Raw genomic sequence first — 20,862 nt, 5'->3', positions numbered from 1 at the left:
AAGTGTGGGACACTGTGCATGCAGAGTTTGAGACATGGACTCCCAGGGGAGGTGACATTTGATCTGAGTCTTGAGAGATGTGTAAAGGCCTGGAGAGCTCTGCGAGCTGCTCAGTGTGCCTGGAGCACTACTGTCCACTAGAACTCTCTGGGAAAACAGGCAGTTCTGTGTCTGCACTGTCTGATACAGCAGCCCAGGTGGCTGGCAAGCACTCGAAATGTGGCCAGTGCAACCAAGGAGCTGAATTTTCCATTTTATTTCATTTTAATTAATTGCAATTTAAATAGCCACGTGTGTCGTATTGAACAGCACACGTCTGGACCAAGAGCTAGGACTGGAGAAGAAAAGGTTGGGGCCAGCAGTGAAGAGCCTTGAATGTCACCCTAAGGCTTTGTGCCTTTCTTCTCAGACAATGTGGAAATCTGCGGACTGGCACAATGGGGAGAGTGAGAAGGGGAAGCATTTATAGATCTGCCCTTTAGAACAATCACTGCAGCTGCTGTGCAGGGCACTTGGAGCAGCAGGAGAGCTAGAGGCAGAGAGGAGCCTGGGGCCACAGCCCAGAAAAGAAGTGATGAAAACCGAACCAGAGGCAGCACGCATAGAGAGGAGAGAACAAATTCCAGACCAAACCTGGGACTAGATTGGTTTGGAGGCAGTAGGAATCAAGGATGACTCTCACTCCGAGGTTTCTGGCTGGGATGGAGTTGGGGGAGGGGTGCCCTTCACTGAGATGGGGAATATGGGGAGAGGAGCAAGTTGGGGATCTCCGAACACGATCACAGCATTCCCTGTAAGTGTCTGTGTCCCTGACTGTCACCCCAACACATGCACACCTCGTGGCATCATGTTGAGGACTCACCCCTCATCTCTCCCCATCCTGACCAGCACCATGTGAGGCCCAAGGTCTCACCACACGTTTGTGGAATGGGCAAATGAGTGTTCCGATTCTCCCAGGATCCAGGAGGAAGGAGCAACCTGCCGTCCTTATTCCCTGACTCCAGAATCACGGAGGAAACGTCCAGGTTTCTCGAGCGCCCTGGGCAATGTGAGGAGCGCAGACTCCAAGGCAATTTCTCAGAAATCCCGAAGAGCTGCCTGGGTGCTGGGTCTTCTGTGGACCCATGGGGACCACCAGGGGGAGAACTGTAGCACTCAGCCCATCTCCTCAACATCTGCCTCTCAGCCACTGTGTCCCAGGTCGGATAGCCCAAGGCTGGCAGAGGCACCTGAGGAGCGGTCTTTCTACTCTCTTAGGCAAACGAGATTCCTCTGCCCCGAGGACTGTGTCCGCTCAAGCTGCACACGAATGCTAGGAATGACTTTCAGCTCTTAGTAACAGAGCCCTGGCTGAAGTAACTGCAGTCAGATGGGGTGCGTTTCTCTCTCATTTGAGACAAGGCTCTAGGAAAGGACTCCAGGTGGGGTGTGCTGCAGCAGGTCGCACTGGCTCCTGAGAGCTGATTGTGCGCATCTCATCCCAGTGCCAAGTCAACTACTACTTCACACGGATAGCTTGAAATCCACTGAGCGGGAACATTTACGCCATAGAAATTGGCACTGTTGGGGCTTTAAAAAAAAAAAAAAAAAAGTTAGGCCGGGCGCGGTGGCTCTCACGCTTGTAATCCCAGCACTTTGGGAGGTCGAGGCGGGCGGATCACGAGGTCAGGAGATCGAGACCACCGTGAAACCCCGTCTCTACTAAAAATACAAAAAATTAGCCGGGCGTGGTGGCGGGCGCCTGTAGTCCCAGCTACTCGGAGAGGCTGAGGCAGGAGAATGGTGTGAACCCGGGAGGCGGAGCTTGCAGTGAGCCAAGATCGCGCCATTGCACTCCAGCCTGGGTGACAGAGCGAGACTCCCGTCTCAAAAATAAAAATAAAAAAAAAAGTTTTTCTCAGACAGCCAGCTTCCTAGCATGTCACTGAGTGAACCGATGGTGTGGCAGCCCCACAGTCATCAGGGACTCGGGCTCCTTCTTCCTTCTACTCTTGTGGTTTCAGCTTGTGACTTTGGTCTTTACAGTTGCCTCATGGCCTGAGATGGCTGCCAGAGTTCCAACCATTGCATCAGCATGGGCTCTCAAAACAAGCAGCTTGTATTTTTCTATCTTACCCCCATTTTCATGGCTGGCTCCTCCTCATCCTTCTGCTGTCACCTCCTCAGAGAAGCCTTCCCTGGCCACCCTACCTAAAGTCCCCTCCATCTCACACTGCTTTATTTTCTCTGCAGGACACACCATATTGGTAACCTCGCTCCTTTATTATTTTCCTTGTTTGTTGTCTGTCTTCCCCACCAGACTAGTCCCTATGGTCAGGGACTGTGTCTGTCTTGTCCTTCACCGTAATCCCAGTGCCTCAACCGTGCCTGGTACATAATAGTTGCCCAAGAAATATTTGTTAAATGAATAATTGATAGTAATCAAAGATAATTTTGTTTCCTGCATTCTTCCATCAGCATGTCATCATGAATATTTTCCCATGTTGCTGCCTAGTCTGTAAAATTAATTGAACTAGACATTTACCGAGGCCCTCCCTGGTCTGACGAGCTGAATGAGTGGGAGGGAGGTGGAAGTGAACAGGTAAGTCAGCCTTCCTGGCACTGCTCACAGCCCAGGCTGACTGGGGAACTCAGAGGCCATTTCCAGGAACTTCATTCATGCAGCAAGCGTCATTGAGTCCCATCTCAGTGCCAGGCTGTTGCTGGGTGTGAAGTACATGGAGAGGGAGCAGTAGGAGCCGCCCTGGAGGACTCATGGGCCAATACGGGGACAACGGAGAGACAGACAGGAGAACAACTGGCAGTAATACAATGGGCTAGATTCCCAATGCCTGCAGACAGCTGGACCTGTGCTAGGGAGTCCTCACCTCCATACCCCATTTATCACTTGACAAATAAGCACTGAGTCCCTGAGCATAAGGCAGGGAACAAGCCAGACAAGATTCCTACTACTCTCATGAAACTCACATTCTAGTGAGGACACAAGCAATAAACACACAGTCAAATATATTCAGACAGCAGAAGATGCAAGGAAGACCGTGAATCCAGATGCGTGACAGGGTATGAGGAGGTGCCACTGTGCGTGGGGTGGTCAGGCAAGACTCTTCAAGGAGGTGGCATCTGAGTTAAGTTAATGGTACAAAGGAGTCACCATGAGAAACTCTGAGAGTGGAGGCCACCAGCCAGAGGAAATAGCCAGGGCATAGTCTGAAGGTTGGAACGAGCTCAAGATGGTGGAGGCACAGGAAGAAGGCCACTGGCTGGATGGGAGTGATGGGGGACGGTGTTGGAGACAGAGGTGGGATCAGAGGGTGCTCCAAACTCAGCAATCAAGATGAATAATATTTAATGCAATATTTCTTAAATCAAAATTAATGCAAAAAACCCATGATGAACAAAATTCAACATTTCAAACAAGGCTAGGATCACTAACAACGCTCTGCTGAGCCACACTGGAACCTGAGACAAAGGAAAAATCAGTGATGCTCATCATGTTTTTATGTAAAATTTTGATATCTTTTGTGTCATGGATTTATCGTTATTCATCACGGGAGTCATCATGGTAGGAAACGTGTCACCTGGCATCAAGATCATGGTCTCCACAACCAGGCTGTCCGGGTTCCAATTCCTTCTTTACTGTTATATGCTTATCTGTATGCTGTGGGGCCAGTTTCTTGACCTCTCTGTATCTCTTTCTCCATCAGAAGATGGAGATAATAATTGTGCCTCCCTTAGGGTTACTGATAGGCCCAAGTGATTGAATACAAGCAAAGAGCTAAGAACAGTACCCAGCCCACTGTAGCCCTCGGAGAATGTTGGCAGCTAGTCTGTAGCATTGGACTGGTACAGCTTTGGTTCCTTAGAGCAGCGGTCCCCAACCTTTTTAGCACCAGGGACCAGCTTCGTGGAAGACAATTTTTCCACAAACCATGGGGGGGTGGGGGTGGGGTGATGGTTTCAGGATGATTCAAGCGCATTACATTTATTGTGCACTTTATTTCTATTATTATTTCATTGTAATGTATAATGAAATAATTACACAACTCAACATGATGTAGAATCAGTGGCAGCCCTGAGCTTGTTTTTCCGAAGCTAGACAGTCCCATCTGGGGGTGACGGAAGACAGTGAGTGATCATTAGGCATTAGATTCTCATAAGGAGCAGGCAACCTAGATCCCTCCCATGTGCAGTTCACGCTCCTGTGAGAATCTAATGCCACCACTGATCCAGCAGGAGGTGGAGTCAGGTGGTAATGCCAGCGATGAGGAGTGGCTGTAAATACAGATGGTTTGCCCCTCCCTACCACCGTTCATCTCCTGCTGTGCGGCCAGGTTCCTAACAAGCTAGGGACTAATACCCATCTGTGGCCTGGGGGTTGGAGACCCCTGCCTTAATTCTAAGCGGGGATCCAGGGCCAAGTGTGGGGAGCCGGAGAGTGTGTATGTGGAGGTTGATTGTCACAGAAGCCTCTAGGGTGGCCAAAGAGGAGGAGGCTGTTGCAAAGATGCTGGTGAAAGATACGGATGGATTCTGGAGGTATTTAGGAGACAGACTCTACAGGACTTGCTGGTGGTTGAACGGTGATGGGAGGAAAGTGTTGAAGGTTGGGGACAGAGGCCAGGCTAACCCCCAGTGCCTGGCAGTGGTCAGGGCTGAATGCCTGGGCCAGGCGTGGCCCCCGCCCCCATCCCGGCCCTGTGTGTGTTTCAGAGGGAGCTGAAGGAGCAACTTCAGGCCCTTCAAGACAGCGAGCGGGAGCACACTGAAGCGCTGCAGCTGCTCAAGCGACAACTGGCGGAGACCAAGGTGAGCCTGGCCGGGGCGCGGGGGTGGGGCCGGCAGAGATGAAGGCAGGGCTTCGAGGGGCGGGGCCAACTGGGGAAGAGGGGCGGGACCTCGGGTGTGCGGTGGAAACCTGGCTTCAAGGAGCCAAACCTGGAGTGAGAAGGGCAAGGTGGGGAAGAGGGTAGGGCGTCCGTGAAGTTAAATGGGGTAGGACCCACCCCATCATGACTGGCGGCAAGGATGTGGGCTGGTCCCCTGGTTAAGATGGGGCCATTTCTCCCTTCCCACTTTGGGTGGAAGTTGAGGCGGGTCCAGGGACCCTCGAGAAACCCCCTGCCTCCTGAAGGGCCGGGGAATGTGCTCAGTCTCTTTTTCCTCTCCCCTTATTAAAAACGCCCAACCCTGGTGTTGTGACACACACTTGTAATCCCAGTCTCTTCAGAGGCTGAGGCGAGATGATGGCTTGAGCCCAGGAGTTTGAGACCAGCCTGGCCAATATAGCAAGATGCCTTCTCTACAAAAAAAAAAAAATTGAATATAACCAGGCGTGGTGGCACATGCCTGTAGTCCCAGCTACTCTGGAGACTGAGACAGATGGGAAGATCGCCTGAGCCCAGAAGTTTGAGGCTGCAGTAGGCCATGATCATGCCACTGCACTCCAGCCTGGGTAGACAGAGTGATACCCTGTCTCTAAAATGAATGAATGAATGAATGAATGAATGAATGAGCCCATTGCCTAGGAGTCAATCCTGAGCATGTCCCCTCAAAGCCCTCCAGAGGTGGCCCAGCCCTGGTATCATCTCCCCGTAAGCTCAGGCCATGGGATACGGACTCTGAAAGGTAGGGCCAAACTCTGCAGTCTCTGGCTACCGTGGTTTGGGAAACAAACAAACAAACCTTTCCACTGACCTGAGAAGGACATGGGTTCTGATCCCACCACTAACTCACTGTGTGACTTTGGGTAAATTGCATGCTTTTCTGGGCCCCCAGCCTTCCCATCTGTCCAGTGGGGACTGCCAGGCTCAGTCCAGCACTCTGGGACTGGAAGGTGCTGGGTGGAGTCCCCACTGTACAGAGTGACTCCGTGTCGTGAGGCCTGGGGTGATTTCAGGCTGCCCGGCTCTGTCAGCAGGAGCTGCAGCAGAGCCTTAGGAATGCGCTGGGCCTCTGGAGGTCATCCTGGGGCCTGGAGACACCATTGGAAACCCAGATCTATGCCCCAGCTTGGCCACCAACCCACTGTGGGGTCTCAGGAAGGTCATGACAAACAATTCTTCACAGAACATTCCAGAGTGCCTCTGGGCAGGACCCTCAGGGGGCAACAGATGATAAACAGTCACAGGATGCTGGCCTCATTGCTTCTTGCAGCCTCAGTTTCCCCATCTGTCTGGTGATTCTGTACCTCTTGGATGATGAGAAGCAAATGGAAGCCTCTCTCTGGATGAGAGCGGAGTATTATGGGCTGTTCCTTCTCCCCAGCAGCACTCTCTTCTCTTCTCTCCACGTCCCACACCCTCTTTGTTTTTCTCCACTGACCTCTTCCTCCCCCGCTTTCCTGTCCATCTGTCTGCCTCTGGGGGGTCCTGTGGGGCCACATCCCCCTCGAGTTCCCCCAGCCCCACTTCCTGTCTGGACTGGGGTGTTTATATAAGAAATGCCTATGGATGCTTTGGAGGTCATATTTCACCTGGTGCCTGACTCGGCTTTCCTGCTGCGCCTGCCCCTCCAATGGCCCGGCCTGAGGGCCTGTCTGATCTCCCTCCTCAGGCCCTCTGTTTTCCTTGGTCGGCGCCCTGGCGGGGTGATGCATTCTTGGCAGGGTGTTTTTCTGAAAGGGCCCCAGTGCCTCCAGGCCCCAGGGTGTTCCAAGGGATGTGGTGGGTTGGGGTGGGGGCTGTTTCCTCAGCCACAGAGCTGAAGGGAGGGGGTTGGGGAAAGGGTGACCCTGCCCTAGAAAGAACTAGAATAAATGGGGTGCACCAGTTGAGCAGAACTTTTCTCTGTGCTGAGAATCGTGTTCCCCTTCATTATCCTGCCAACCTCACAGAATGTCACCTCCACGAGAGCAGGATTCCCTAAAACCTAGCACAGTGTCCGGCACACAATAAGTAGTTATAAAAAAAGTGACTGAAAAGAAAAAAAATCGGCCGGGCACAGTGGCTCACGCCTGTAATCCTAGCACTTTCGGAGGCTGAGGCGGGAGGATCACCTGAGGTCAGGAGTTTAAGACCAGCCTGGCCGATATGGTGAAACCCCGTCTCTACTAAAAATACAAAAACTAGCTGGGCGTGGTGGTGGGTGCCTGTAATCCCAGCTACTCGAGAGGCTGAGGCAGGAGAATTGCTTGAACCCAGGAGGTGGAGGTTGCAGTGTGCCAGTATCGAGCCACTGCACTCCAGCCTGGGCAACAAGAGTGAGACTCCATCTCAAAAAAATAAAAAACAACAAAAACAAAAACCAAAAACAAAAAAATAGGAAAGAAAAAAATCGTCCCAGGTAGGAACTGTTGTTATCTCAATTTTATCAGTGAGGAAACTGAGGCACAGAGAGGTTGAGGGACCACCCTGAAGTCCCAAAGCTAGCAAATGGCAGCTTGGGAGCTTACCATCCAGTCCTGTCAGAGCCCAGTGCATATTCCAGCTAGGATGTCTCCTGGGGTGTCCTGGAAGAGCTACGGCTTTGTAGTCAGCAAGCCAGGTAGGTCAGTAGGACTTATCGGGAATGTACTTGGGGCTCCAGGGGTGGCTGTCACTCTGATGTTCCACTGCTGGCTGCCCTGTCCCTGCCTTCCCCCCTTTCCCTCCCATCCTCTCTCATCCTTGTGACATTGAAACCCCAGCCTGGAAAGAAGTTGGAGCCTGCACCCAGCTCTGCAGAGCAATCTCGGACAAGACTCTTCCCTCCTTCACCCCTCAAGCAACTCCTGATTGCCAGCCTTGTACCAGGCCCTGGGATGGGCACGGGGGTGCAGAGCCAAGGGAGATGTTATTCCTACCCAGCAGGGGCTCACTTACTAGCCAGGGAGACAGAAAATGTGGGACAATGTATTAAGACTGTTGACAAAAGGCTCTGGGAACATCCATCCGCCTGAAAGAGAGGAAAGTTATCTCTGAAGAGGTCACTTTCAAGCTAGGTCTCGCAGGATGAATAGGAGTTTGCCAGTTGAATACAGGGTTTGGGTAGGGTCATTCTAGGCAGGTGGAGTTGCAATGCAGTGGCACTATGGAGGTAAGCTAGGGTTAAATTGAGAAGGTCCTTGAATGCCAGACTAAAGAGTTCGGCATTTTACTACGTGTCAAGAAGCTAAAGAAGGTTCCTAAACTCAGGATCGTCTGTGATTCAGTTGGCACTTTAGAAGGATCACTCTGACAGTGAGTCTGCTGGCAAAGACAAGAGTTGACTTGTAGACCAAGTGAGTTGGAAAGACCTGTGGGACCCCAGGGGGATGTGTTGGGGAGACTGTTGGAAAAATGGGTGTGGCACTCAGGAGACAGGCAAGGCCATCCATACGGACTTGGGAACCATCCTTAAAGCAGTTCGAGTTGAAAATAGGGGCAGGTGTAGAGGGTGAGGATGGAAGGCGCTGACCTGGATGAGCCCCGAGGAACATGGGAGGCAGAGCGGCATCAGTCACAGAGATGGGAGGCAAAGCAGAACTTTCAACTAGAAGAGGGTGGCCAGTGGGCTAAGTGCTGCAGAGTGGTCTAGGAGGAGCCAGAGGAGCAGCTGTGGCGTGTGGGCACCTGTGGAGGGCAGCTCCAGGTGGTGCAGGGATGACGGACCCCATCTTCCCCATCAGCAACATGCCGCTGCAGAGGCCTCCACCCTCCCCGGGTGCAGGGGCTCAGGAAGGCCACGGCAGCCTGGCCGTGCATCCCCAGCCTCTCGTCCGCCCCCCTTTGTCTGCCTGGTGTTCTGGGTGGGCATGCGCAGCGAGGCTGGCCCGCCGCCAGCAGTTCTTCCTGCAGGCCAGCAGCCGCGCATCGGGGAGGGAACAGGCCCTAATTGAGCCTTTGTAGAGCCTCCCACAGAGCCCTGAGCGCTGAACACAGTGGGGTTTCTGACTCCATGAACTCCCAGCCAGAATCCCACAAAGTAAAATTGCAGAGGCAGGCCCCACATGCTGCTGCAGCCTGGCCCCACTTCTGTAGCCTGTGTCGTCCTGACGTTAAGTCCTTCCTCATGCGGCTCCCTCTGCCTGTTACCCCGCCACCCCCAACTGACATCCTGCCCATCCCTCAGGCCCCGGCTCAGAACCTGTCTATCAATGAAGACTTCCAGGAAACGCTTATTAGAATTGCAGTCTTCAATAAGCAGGCTTTTTCTCTGCGCCTTGGAGTGCACACAACAACACCCCCTCATTTCATCTTCACCACAATCCTACAATGCAGTTTTTGTTACCCCTTTCACAGATAAGAAAACTAAGGTTCACAGCTCTTAGGCAGCTGACGTCGCCATAGCTAGAGACCCAGAGCTAGAATCCTTACGCAGGCTGTCGGGTACCAAACCTGTGCCCTTCACTACTTCACCCTTTCTGAGCTTCACAGTGCCCTTGGGGGCAGAGAAAACCATGAAAGTTCATGCTTACCTCCCTGATCCTGTCCATAAACACCAGTTCTTGTTCCTTAGCCAGAGGGTCCTTGAGGTAACAGGACACAGCGAGTAACCACCAAGGTTTTCTCAGCACGTTGCAATTTACAAAGCTCTTTGATGTCTGTGACCTTGTCATCTTTCCTTGAGCCCCCTGAATGAGCGCCATGAATGATTTTTTTAAAATAAAGACTTCAGCCGGGCACGATGGCTCACGCCCGTAATCCCAACACTTTGGGAGGCCAAGGTGGGCAGATCACCTAAGGTCAGGTGTTTGAGACCAGCCTGGCCAACATGGTGAAACCCCATCTCTACTAAAAATACAAAAATTATCCGGGCATAGTGGCGGGCTCCTGTAATCCCAGCTACTAGGGAGGCTGAGGCTGGAGAATCGCCTGAACCCAGGAGGCGGAGGTTGCAGTGAGCCGAGATCATGCCATTACACTCCAGCCTGGGTGACAGGAGCAAAACTCCATCTCAAAAAAATAATAATAATAAAAGTAAAAAAAAAAAAAATAAAGACTCACTCTGTCCCTGAGAGAACATCTTCACCCTGTCCCCTAGCCCTCACTCCAGCTCCCTCATCCCTCCTACCCCCAAGCCAGAAACCTGGGCATTATCCCCAGCTCCTTTCTCTTCTGTACCCCTCTAGCCGACACAGCAGGGTCAAAGAGGCTGCCCTCTAGATGTTTCTCAAACTGTGTTCCTCACCATTGCTGCTGCTCCTCTAGTCCAGGCCTCATTTTCTCACCTGGGCCATTTCATTAGCGATCTAATGGACCACATAGAACAGGCCCATCCTTTCCTACCTCCATGCTTTTGCATGTGACATTCCCCCCACCACGCATGCCCTTTCCCACCCTTTCCTCTCTGTCTGTCAAGGCTCTCGATTTCCTCCTCTCACCCAGAGATCACCCCATCTGCTCCCCCAGCCATAACCCCTGACGACTGTCCCCCACAGTCTTCCACCAAGAGCCTGCGGACCACTATCGGCGAGGCCTTCGAGCGGCTGCACCGGCTGCTGCGCGAGCGCCAGAAGGCCATGCTAGAGGAGCTGGAGGCGGACACGGCCCGCACGCTGACCGACATCGAGCAGAAAGTCCAGCGCTACAGCCAGCAGCTGCGTAAGGTGCAGGAGGGAACCCAGATCCTGCAGGAGCGGCTGGCCGAAACCGACCGGCACACCTTCCTGGCTGGGGTGGCCTCACTGTCCGAGCGGTAAGTGCCACCTGCCAGGGGCCCTCCCCAGCTGACCATCCCCTCCTCGACCCATGCTGGGCAGTGGGAGTGGAGGCAGATGGGATCCTTAGCAGAGAATTCTTTCATTCAAATCTTCATCAAACGTTTGTGGGACACGTGCTATGGGTAGGACGGTGAAGCCTTGAGTATGAAGCCAACGAGGCTTGAACTAGAGAAGCAGCAGCAGTGGTGAGGAACACAGTTTGAAAACCATCTAGAAGGCAGCCACTTCGGCCCTGCTGTGTTGGCTCTAGGGGTGCAGGAGAGAAAGGATCTGGGAGTAAAGACTTCATGTATTTACCTCATTATATATGTAATATATTCTGTATACATTATAGATAGTAGGTAACATTTAATAGTGTTTACAATCATATATTATAAATATATTACATATTATTTTATTTATGATAGTGTTGGCATTACGTGTTATTATATAAAGGCCTTATATTACTGTAACTCTCTCAGTCCCTTCGAAAGTAGTTACCACTGTCATCATCATTTCATGCATGTAGAAACTGAGGCTCCTGCTGGGCCTGGTGGCTCACGCCTGTAATTCCAGCACTTTGGGAGGCCGAGGCGGGTGGATTACCTGAGGTCAGGAGTTCAGGACCAGCCTGACCAACATGGTGAAACCCCATCTCTACTAAAAAAAAAAAAATACAAAAATTAGCCGGCGTGGTGGCAGGCGCCTTTAGTCCCAGCTACTTGGGAGGCTGAGGCAGGAGAATTGCTTGAACCCAGGAGGCAGAGGTTGCAGTGAGCCAAGATCGTGCCATTGCACTGCAGCCTGGGCAACAAGAGTGAAACTCCATCTCAAAAAAAAAAAAAAAGAAAAAAACTGAGGCTCCGAAAAGCTACATCAGTTGGCCAAGGCTCCCCATCTGGTAACTGGTAAGCCAGGATTCAAGCCTAGGTCTCTGTGACCCCAAATCTTCCCTTAGTAGTAATAACACTTAGTCATTGGTTTGTTGGTGATCAATACTGATGGCTAAGATCGTGAATTTGGCGTTGACCATGAGCCGAGCACTGTGCTGAGCATCTGTATATGTTATGCCATGTAATTCTCACAAAAAGCCTAGAAGGCTGATGCTAGCATAACGCCCATTTTAAAGATGAGAAGACTGAGGGAATGGTTAGAGAGGCCAGAAGCAGCACAAGCAGGCACTTGAATCTGAGTCCCACAGACTTCTCACTCATGACCACATCCTATGCCAGCTGCCCTGAAGTGGCTGTGGGGCCCCTGGCATTGGGGCAGGAATCCAGTCCCTGCTGCAGCCCCCTTTCCTGCTCTCCTTCCAGGCTCAAGGGAAAGATCCACGAGACCAACCTCACATATGAAGACTTCCCGACTTCCAAGTACACAGGGCCCCTGCAGTACACCATCTGGAAGTCTCTGTTCCAGGACATCCACCCAGGTAAGGCGTGGGTTATCATGGTCCAGAGCTAGGTGGGGCATGTCCCAGCACAGCCCAGCCCCCTGTCCTAAACACAGCATGGGGCAGTTGGGGTGAATGAGCAGAGTGCCTTGCTGAGCACCTAGTGTGTTCCAGGACCTGTCCTGGGCAGCTACAAAATCACTCAGCTCAGTGAACCTTCATAAAACCCCATGAGATGGCTGGGCGTGGTGGCTCATACCTGTAATCCCAGCACTTTGGGAGGCTGAAGTGGGTAGATCATGAGGTCAGGAGTTCGAGACCAGCCTGGTTAACATGGTGAAACCCTGTCTCTATTAAAAATACAAAAATTAGTTGGGCATGGTGGCGCGCACCTGTAATCCCAGCTACTCAAGAGGCTGAGGCAGGAGAATTGCTTGAACCCAGGAGGCAGAGGTTGCAGTGAGCCGAGACGGAGCCACTGCACTCCAGCCTGGGCAACAGAGCAAGACTCCATCTCGGAAAAAAGAAAAAAAGAAAAAAAAAAAAAACATGAGATAGGTTCCATTAGCAAACCCATTCTCCAGAAGAAATGACTGAGGCCTGGACACTTCATAGACTCCTTCTCTACAACGGGGTATATAACAGTTCACATCAGGAACTGTTCTAGGTGCTAGAGATACCACAGTGAGCAAAACAGGCAAAAATCCCTGCCCTCACGCATCTTACATCCTAGGGTGTGAGAGAGAAAGTAGACAAAAGTAAATCAGAAAAATACAGAGCATATTAGATACTGACAAAAGAATAAGGAAGGGGGCTGGGAAAGGTGAGACAGGATGGAGATTTTAGACAGGTGGTCCAGGAACCAGCCCGCACTGAGAAGGAAGCATTAGAATCAAGGGCTGAAGGAGAGTGAGCCACGTAGGTATCTGGAGGAAGAGTGTTCCCAGCATGGGAACAGCAAGTGCAAAGGCCCTGAGGCAGGAGCACATCTCACTCTCACCAGTCTCCCTCTGGTTCCTAGGCAGGAAGAGCAAGGAGGTTAACGTGGCTGGGGAGATGAGTGAGAAGGAGGGTCAAGGTGAAGAGATTGAGAAGGTAGCAGTGACCAGACCATGAGGGTCTGTAGGCCGTTGTGAGAACTTTGGATTTTATGCTGAGTGAGGTGAGAGCCAGTGGAGGGCTTGGAGCCATGAAGTGACGTGAGCTGGTTTAAGTCTTTTAAGGATCCTTCTGGCTAGTGGGTTGAGAATAGACTGAAGGGGGTGAAGGATGGGGGCTGGGAAATGGTTTAGGAAACCATTGCATAATCCAGGCAAGAGGTGATGTGGGTGTGAAGCAGGATGGTGGTAGTGGAGGGGGTGGGAAGGGGTGGGATTTAGGACATATTTTGTAAGGGCAGCCAACAGGATCTGCTAGTGGATTAGCAAATCCAGGCGTGAAAGAAAGAAGACGAGGGAGATAGCAATTATTTCGGCCAAAGTGACTAAAAGGATGAAGTTGTAAGCCTGTAAAGTTTGTGATGCCAATTAGATATCTCAGCACTGATGTCGAAAAGGCAGTAGGGATGACAAGCCAGCAATACAAGAGGAAGGTCAGCACCGGCATCATTAGCATATGGACAGCATTTAATGAGCCCGGACAAGATCACCTAGGAAGTGGGGGTGGATAGAAAAGACAGAGAGCTGTCCTAACATCAGGAGCCCCGGGACACTCCGAGAAGTCAGGGACAAGAGGGAGACCCAGCCAAGGAGACCGAGAAGGAGCAGTCAGAGGGATAGGAGGGCAAGCCAGGTATGTCCTGGAAGCCTGGAGGAAGCGTTTCCAGGAGAGAGTGGCTAACGGTGACAAAGGCTGCTGAGCCAAGCATGGGAGAACCCAGAGGAGACTATTCTCCAGATTTAGCAACAGGGAAGTCATTGGTGGCCTTGATGAGAGCTGGTTGGGTGGAGCAGTAGGGGCCAAAGGCTGGTTGGAGCTGGTCCAAGAGAGGTGGAGGCAATGCTTTAAAGTTTTACTCAAGCGAAGGAGAGAGAGTGAAGAAATACAGCATATCTGTGAGATGATTGGAAAGATCCAGTAGAGGGGACAGAATTAAGGATGTAGGAGAGGAAGTTGCAGGAGTGACAGCCTTGACTGCCGCCCAGCCTTGACTGCGATCTGCTGCATGGCTGAGAGCCAGCTTCTGCCGGGAGCCCAGACAGTTCATCTCCAGGAGCCCAGAGAAAGTAGAGTAAGTAGGCACCAAAGCCAGTGGGGCACTGGTGGGCACTTGGGGGATTCTCTTCTGATGGCTTCACCTTTCTCAGTGAAGCAGGAAGCAAGATCATCAGCGGAGATGGGAGCAGGGGATGAGAGGTTTGCGGAGAGAGGAGAAGGTCTGAAACAGGTTTCTAGTAGACTTATCAGGTGTTGGGACTGGGAAATCAGGGCCTTCCCAAAATCACAGATCCCCCCCAAGGGCAGATTCAAACTGACTGGCAGCAGAGAACCCTGTGTGTCCCTGAGTCAGGCACGATGTCCTTTAGAGAAGAGACCTGGATAGAGAAGTGAATTCTCCCTGAGAAGTGGGAACTGTTATTATCCTTATTTTTTCAGAATAAGAAATGGAGGCACAGAGCTGTTAGGAACTTGTCCATGGTCACGATTTGGAAATTCTACAGCCAGGACTTAAACCCCAACATCGGGCCCCAGAGCCTGTGCCCTTCCTTACCTACTAAGCTCACTGGCCATTCTCCGACCTCACACACACCAGGAAGGAGGCTGGGGAGACCAAGGCTCAGGGAGGCTCACTGACTCCCTCAGGTCACACAGGGGTCAGAGTTCCTTCCATCTGGCTGGATTCATTCTTCTGTTCCACAAACATCAAAAGTCCCTCAAGGCACGTTCAAGAGTCATGGGAGGCCAGGCGTGGTGGCGCATGCCTGTAATCCCAGCACTTTGGGAGGCCAAGGCAGGCAGATCACTTGAGGTCAGGAGTTCAAGACCAGCCTGGCCAACATGGTGAACCCCTGTCTCTACTAAAAATACAAAAATTAGCCAGGCATGGTGGTACGCGCCTGTAATCCCAATTACTCGGGAGGCTGAGGTGGGAGAATGGCGTGAACCCAGGCGGTGGAGGCTGCAGTGAGCCGAGATCATGCCACTGCACTCCAGCCTGGGCGACAGAGTGAGACCTTTGCCTGGCTAATTTTTTGTATTTTTAGTAGAGACGGGGTTTCACCATGTTAGCCAGGATGGTCTCGATCTCCTGACCTTGTGTTCTGCCCGTCTTGGCCTCCCAAAGTGCTGGGATTGCAGGCGTGAGCCACCACACCCGGCCCATCTTTAGATCTTAAATGAGCCATATTCTCCCTCATCTACACGTTTGCACATGCCGTTCCCTTTGGCTGGAGCCCTCTACACAATCCTTAGTCTTTGATGGCCAACTGTTACTCTCCTTGGCATTTTAATTTATAAACCCTTCCTCTGAGAAGCCTTCCTGGATTTCTCAAGGCAACCTGGGCTTACGTGGTCTCACTGTTTTGTCATTGTCTGTGTGGCTGTCTCACTCACTAGACTGTGAACTCTGAGGGTCGGGGCCAGGTCTGATTCAATCCAGCAGCCAGCACAGCAAGTGTTTGTCGATGAATGCATAAAAAAAGAATGGATCCTAGTCTCAGTTCTGTTTCTAGAATAGTGCCTCATATAAAATAGGTGCTTAGTAAGTCTTTGTTGACTGAAGAAACTTGCTGCACAGCCTTGAACAAGTCACTGCCTCCTCTGAACTTCAGTTTCTTCCTCTGAAATAGGGATGCTAGTGTTCCCTTCTCAACTCCCTCACAAGTGAGCAAAGGGATGTGGGACTTGCCATCACGCAGTGCAGGGTTTCTCAACCGCAGCCCCATTGACACTGGAGGCTGGACCATTCCTTGTTGCAGGGCCCCGCTCTGTGCTCTGCGGGATGTTTAGTGGCATCCCTGGCCTCTATCCACTAGATGCCAGTAGCCAGTAGCCACCCCACTCAGTTGTAACAACCAAAAATGTCTCCGGACTTTGCCAGATGTCCCTGGGAAGCAAAATTGGCCCAGTTGAGAACCACTGCTCCAGAGAAAGCTGCCTGCCAGAGAGGGGCTGAGGGAGGAACAGCCTGTGCTCCAACATCCTGCCCAGAGCAGAGGCCCCTGGGGAGTTCAGAGAGCAGCAGCCTGGTTGGCTGGGCCCCTTCCTTTGTCTGTGGGGCCTGTGAAGTCACTCTGGCTCCTCTGCCAGCACCAAAGCCCTTTATGTCCAGATGGGAGGGGTGCCCCCAGGGACCTAGCCCATGGATTCCAGCAGCTTCCTGCCTGCCCTCCCCTCCGGCTCAGGCTTCCTATTGGGTCACCTGAGAACCCCATCCAGCACCTGTCACTCCCCTGCTCTGGCACTTTCACTCTCCCCTACCTGCCACCCCTCTGTCCCACCCCCAGCCTAACATTAGGAAGCTCTCCTCCAACTGTGACCTTCCTACCTACCTGGTCTAAGTCCTCCAACTCCCAGGCACAAACTGCCTCCCAGCCAGGCCAGGCAGCCCATTGTCCCAAGGACACCAGGAGCAGCCTGCCTGGCTCCTGCCTCCTCCCCATCCTGGGCTGCCCTCTCCCCGCCCCCTGCTAATCTGAATCCAGACATTTTGAGTCCCAGCACATTCCCTGCCTAGCTGTGTGACCCAGAGCAATGCACTCCCCTCTCTGAGCCCCAGTTTCCTCATCTGTAAAACAAGGATAGTTGCATTTCTCTCCCGGAGTAGCTATGCAGATTAAATTAAATTATTTGTTTGTAATAATGATCCTGTAACACTTAGTAAGTACTTTATTCCTGTCTGTTTATTGTTACTATCATCATGAATCGACAGATGGTTCCCCAGTCTTTTTTTTTTTTCTTTTTCTTTTTGAGACGGAGTTTCACTCTTGTTGCCCAGGCTGGAGTGCAATGGCGGGATCTCGGCTCACTGCAACCTCCGCCTCCCGGATTCAAGCGATTCTCTTGCCTCAGCCTCCCGAGTAGCTGGGATTACAGGCATGTGCCACCATGCCCCGCTAATTTTTTGTATTTTTAGTAGAGACGGGGTTTCTACATGTTGGTCAGGCTGATCTCGAACTCCCGACCTCAGGTGATCCGCCTGCCTCGGCCTCCCAAAGTGCTGGGATTACAGGTGTGAGCGACTGAGCCCAGCCTCCCCAGTCTTGCTGAACAGGCTTTCTGGGGCCACATGCTGGGAAGAACATGATGTGAAAAGACCTCAGCTGAAGTTCCAACTCTGCTTCCTCCCCAGGTGGCAGCTTGAGCAAGCCACGTACCTCAGGGTCGTCTCCTTGTAGCCTCAGTCTCCTCTTCTGAAAAATGGCTAGAACAATTTGTGCCCCTGGGTCTGTCGTGGTGCTCCCATGAGCTAGTGAGTGTGAGAATGTTTTTGCACATGCCTGCCCTGTACATCTGAGGGATTGAGGAACCAGGTTTTTTAAAGGCCTGGCCAGAGGAAAACGCTGACAGCCAGCCTTTCATGTTCTGTCAGGCCCCTGCATGCTCGAAGCCTCTGTTCTTGAGAACAAAGAAACACAATCCACTCACTGCCAAGCAGCTGTGCTGGGCTATGCCCCGGGAGGGCTTTCTCCGCTGCTTGGGCAGAATGTGATTGCTCAGTGGTGGCCAGGAAACATCTCCTGGGACCTCCAGAGTCCATGATCCTTCCTGAATGCCTTTGACCTCAAGGTCTCAGAGAGGCTTAAATGAATGGAGAACACACCTGGAGACCAGACGGGCTGCCTCAGTGTCTGGCTTTTTGTTTTTATAAATCTTGGGTCCCGGGACTTAGAAATGAGCTCTGACCTGTAGAATAGTGAGCCCCTGGGGACTGCGCTTGTTTTGCTGGGCCTGTCACCTCCTGGAGATGAGGGACAGATGGAGGGACTGACTTCTCAGAGGGGGAAGGGGTGTTGCCATGCCCCTTCCAGGTCCCTCTCTGGTCTGAAGGTTGTTACTTCTGTTAGCCCTGGCCTCGGGGAGGGATCCCCAGGAGCCAAGACCGTGTGTTAATGATGCGTGCAAGGCCTTGGAGGTGGCTCCAGCCAGGGTGCCAGGCCCTGCCCCAGCCTCACCCCTTGGGGTATAGAAGCCTCCTAAGAGTCAGACCACACTCCCTGCCTAAGAGAGTGGCAGGCCCTGCCCCTAGGCCGGCCCAGTAAGTGGCAGGCCCTGTACCCATCCTGTCCCCTGGGCTTCAAGCAGTGCAGGTCCACTCGCCAGGGCTGGCATTCGGCGGGTCAGGATTTCCTCCCATCTGCAGGCTTATCTTTGTCTACTGGTCTCAGACCCACTGAGAGCCCCCTTGTCTCCCTCCTAGGGTGCCCTCCCACTCATCAGTGGCACCACAAGTGGCTCACATTGTCCTACATAAGCTACAAGTCTGAGGCTGAGCCCTCATGCCTGCTCAAGGGTACCCCCACCCCGCACCGGTCCTTCTGCCCTGAGCCTCTGTTGCTGCCTGTTGCTGGTCTCAAATCACCCAGGCGCCTTAGCTACCATGCCTAAGTTCCCCCAGCACTCTGAACTGCTGCTGTTCATGCCTGGGCACTGTGCATCGCTCTTCTGCCCCTCCACTGTCACACCTGAGTGTGATCCACATGCCACTGTCATAGGGGTGGCCCACCTATGTCTGATTAGTTTCCTCTTCTCAATCTAGCTCTTCCCCCTACCACACACTCCTCCTACAGCTCCCTCCCACTCCCACCTCCCGACCCCACTGTGGGAATTCCCCACATTCCACCAGGCAGGGGCCCCCTGGTTCTGACAAGCTGCGTGTGGCCAGTCAGACCACAGGGTGAAACATCCAGCCACCAACTCAGTGTCCGTCTTCTCTTGGCTCCCCGTCTTCTATGTCCCTGGACAGAGGACTGTGTTTCCATTGACCCCTCTATTCACAGGGCTAATTACTTCCATACAGCCCTCTAAGTCCAAAGGACAGAAACAAAGAGGGTAAAATGCAAAACTAAACTGACTCCTGGCAAAGATCATGAAAGGAACTTGATATAGGTCAGCGGTCCAGTGGGTATATGAACAGAGGCACAGTTCAGGGACTGGCTGTGGCTCCCTGTTGGGGACAGTCCCCATCATTGAGGCATCTTATTTCTGTGCATGAATGCAGCCAACAGAGGCAACTGAAGTAGGGGGAATGTTCCAGCCAAGCATAACCATGTCCCCACTTTGCCAGTAAAGGAAAGAGCCAGAGAGCTGGATGTCCAAGACCCCAAGGAATGGAGGCAATTCCTTCTCCCCACTTTTCCTCACCTCTGTCTTGCTGTTGCCTGGAAATGGTCATTCAGGCTAAGGAAAGCCAATCCCAGTTTCCTCCTTCTCCTCTGGCCGGTTATCAGCTCCCTCAGGGAGCAGAGAGTAAACAGAGGTCTTAACAAGGGTTCATGAAATTTTTAGTCAGACCTGCTAAGCCAGTGTGGCCAGCCCATGCCACCTGCTCAGCACAAACATGGCCAGTTTAATTTGGTGAGTCTTTCGGGAAACGTGCCACATGCCAGGCCCTGGGCTGGGCTCTGGACACACAAGGGACAGCCCCATTAGAAAGTACACAGTCCTTGCCCTCTTGGTGCAAATGGGGAAATAGGGTAAAATGTGATCACAGAAGATAATACCCCACGCCAGTAGCAGGGCACAAATAAAGCTAAAGAATTTCAGGCCAGGTGTGGTGGCTCACACCTATAATCCCAGCACTGCGAGAGGCTGAGGCAGCAGGATCACTTGAGGCCAGGAGTTCGAGACCAGCCTGGTCAACATAGCGAAACCTCATCTCTACGAAAAATTTAAAAATTAGCTGCGCATAGTGATGCATGCCTATAGTCTCAGCTACTCAAGAGGCTGAAGCAAGAGGATCACTTAAGCCTAGGAGTTGGAGGCTCCAATGAGCTATGATGACACTACTGCACTCCAGCCTGGGTGGCAGAGTGAGACCCTGTCTCTATTTTTTTAAAAAAAAAAGAAGCAGCCAGCCCAGTGGCTCATGCCTGTAATCCCAGAACTTTGGGAGGCTGAGGTGGGCAGATCACCTGAGGTCAGGAGTTCAAGACCAGCCTGGCCAACATGACGAAACCCTGTCTCTACAAAAAATACAAAAAATTAGCCAGGTGTGGTGGCGTGTGCCTGTAATCCCAAGTACTCGAGAGGCTGAGGCATGAGAATCACTTGAACCTGGGAGGTGGAGGTTGCAGTGGGCCAAGATCATGCCACTGCATTCCTGCCTGGGGGATAGAGCAGACTCTGTCTCCAATAAATAAATAAATAAATAAGAAAAAGAAGAAGCAAAAGGAATTTCAGAGGACAGAATGAGCACATCTGCTGGGCGACCAGGAAGGCTTCCCAGAGGGAGGACCTTCTGAATTGAGCCTCTAGGGGTGGTTGCAACAAGCAGAGAGGAGGAGGTGGAGGGAACCGTGTAAGCAGAGGCTTTGGACCTGAGTGGGGTAGGGGGCAGAAGTGAGAGGTTGGCTGGGAGAAAGGACTGGAGCTAGATTGCAGACAGCCTTGGTTAGTCCTGGCTCTGCCAATATTTGCAGGATGACCTAAGTTTGTCATGTCTCCCCTCTGGGTCTCAGTTTCCTCATCTGTCAAATGGAAGAGTTGGCCTAGAATTCATGGTTTTCAATCTTTTCAGACCCATTGTCTACTTTTCATAACAAATCATGTATAATATCTCAAAGATAATATAACCTTTTTATAACTTCAAGTGTAACCTTTTCATAATTTCAAGTGTTGTGTGTGTATATGTAAATAGATACATACTCTGACTATTAATATAAAGGAAAATAGAAGGAAATTATTAATAATAAAATATTTCGTATGTCAACAT

The 20,862-nt window shown here is 51.9% G+C and overlaps 2 protein-coding genes across 3 annotated transcripts in view; one reads left to right on the top strand and one right to left on the bottom strand.

Annotated features, from left to right (window-relative positions):
• Positions 1-20,862, bottom strand: part of ZNF362 (zinc finger protein 362) — a 182,285-nt gene that overhangs the window by 140,999 nt on the left and 20,424 nt on the right. The gene's annotated exons all lie outside the window — the stretch shown is intronic.
• TRIM62 (tripartite motif containing 62) overlaps positions 1-20,862 on the top strand; it is a 36,419-nt gene that overhangs the window by 12,323 nt on the left and 3,234 nt on the right. Inside the window, exons 2-4 of the mRNA XM_032160147.2 lie at positions 4,711-4,806; positions 10,337-10,593; positions 11,914-12,029. Coding sequence (XP_032016038.1) covers positions 4,711-4,806; positions 10,337-10,593; positions 11,914-12,029 — 469 coding nt within the window. The remainder of the gene's footprint in view (positions 1-4,710; positions 4,807-10,336; positions 10,594-11,913; positions 12,030-20,862) is intronic.

Source organism: Hylobates moloch, unplaced genomic scaffold, assembly GCF_009828535.3.
Source record: "Hylobates moloch isolate HMO894 unplaced genomic scaffold, HMol_V3 SCAFFOLD_8, whole genome shotgun sequence".
Taxonomy (NCBI): Eukaryota; Metazoa; Chordata; class Mammalia; order Primates; family Hylobatidae; genus Hylobates; species Hylobates moloch.
Note: the sequence above shows the minus strand (reverse complement) of the source record. Positions and strands in the feature narration are given on the sequence as shown.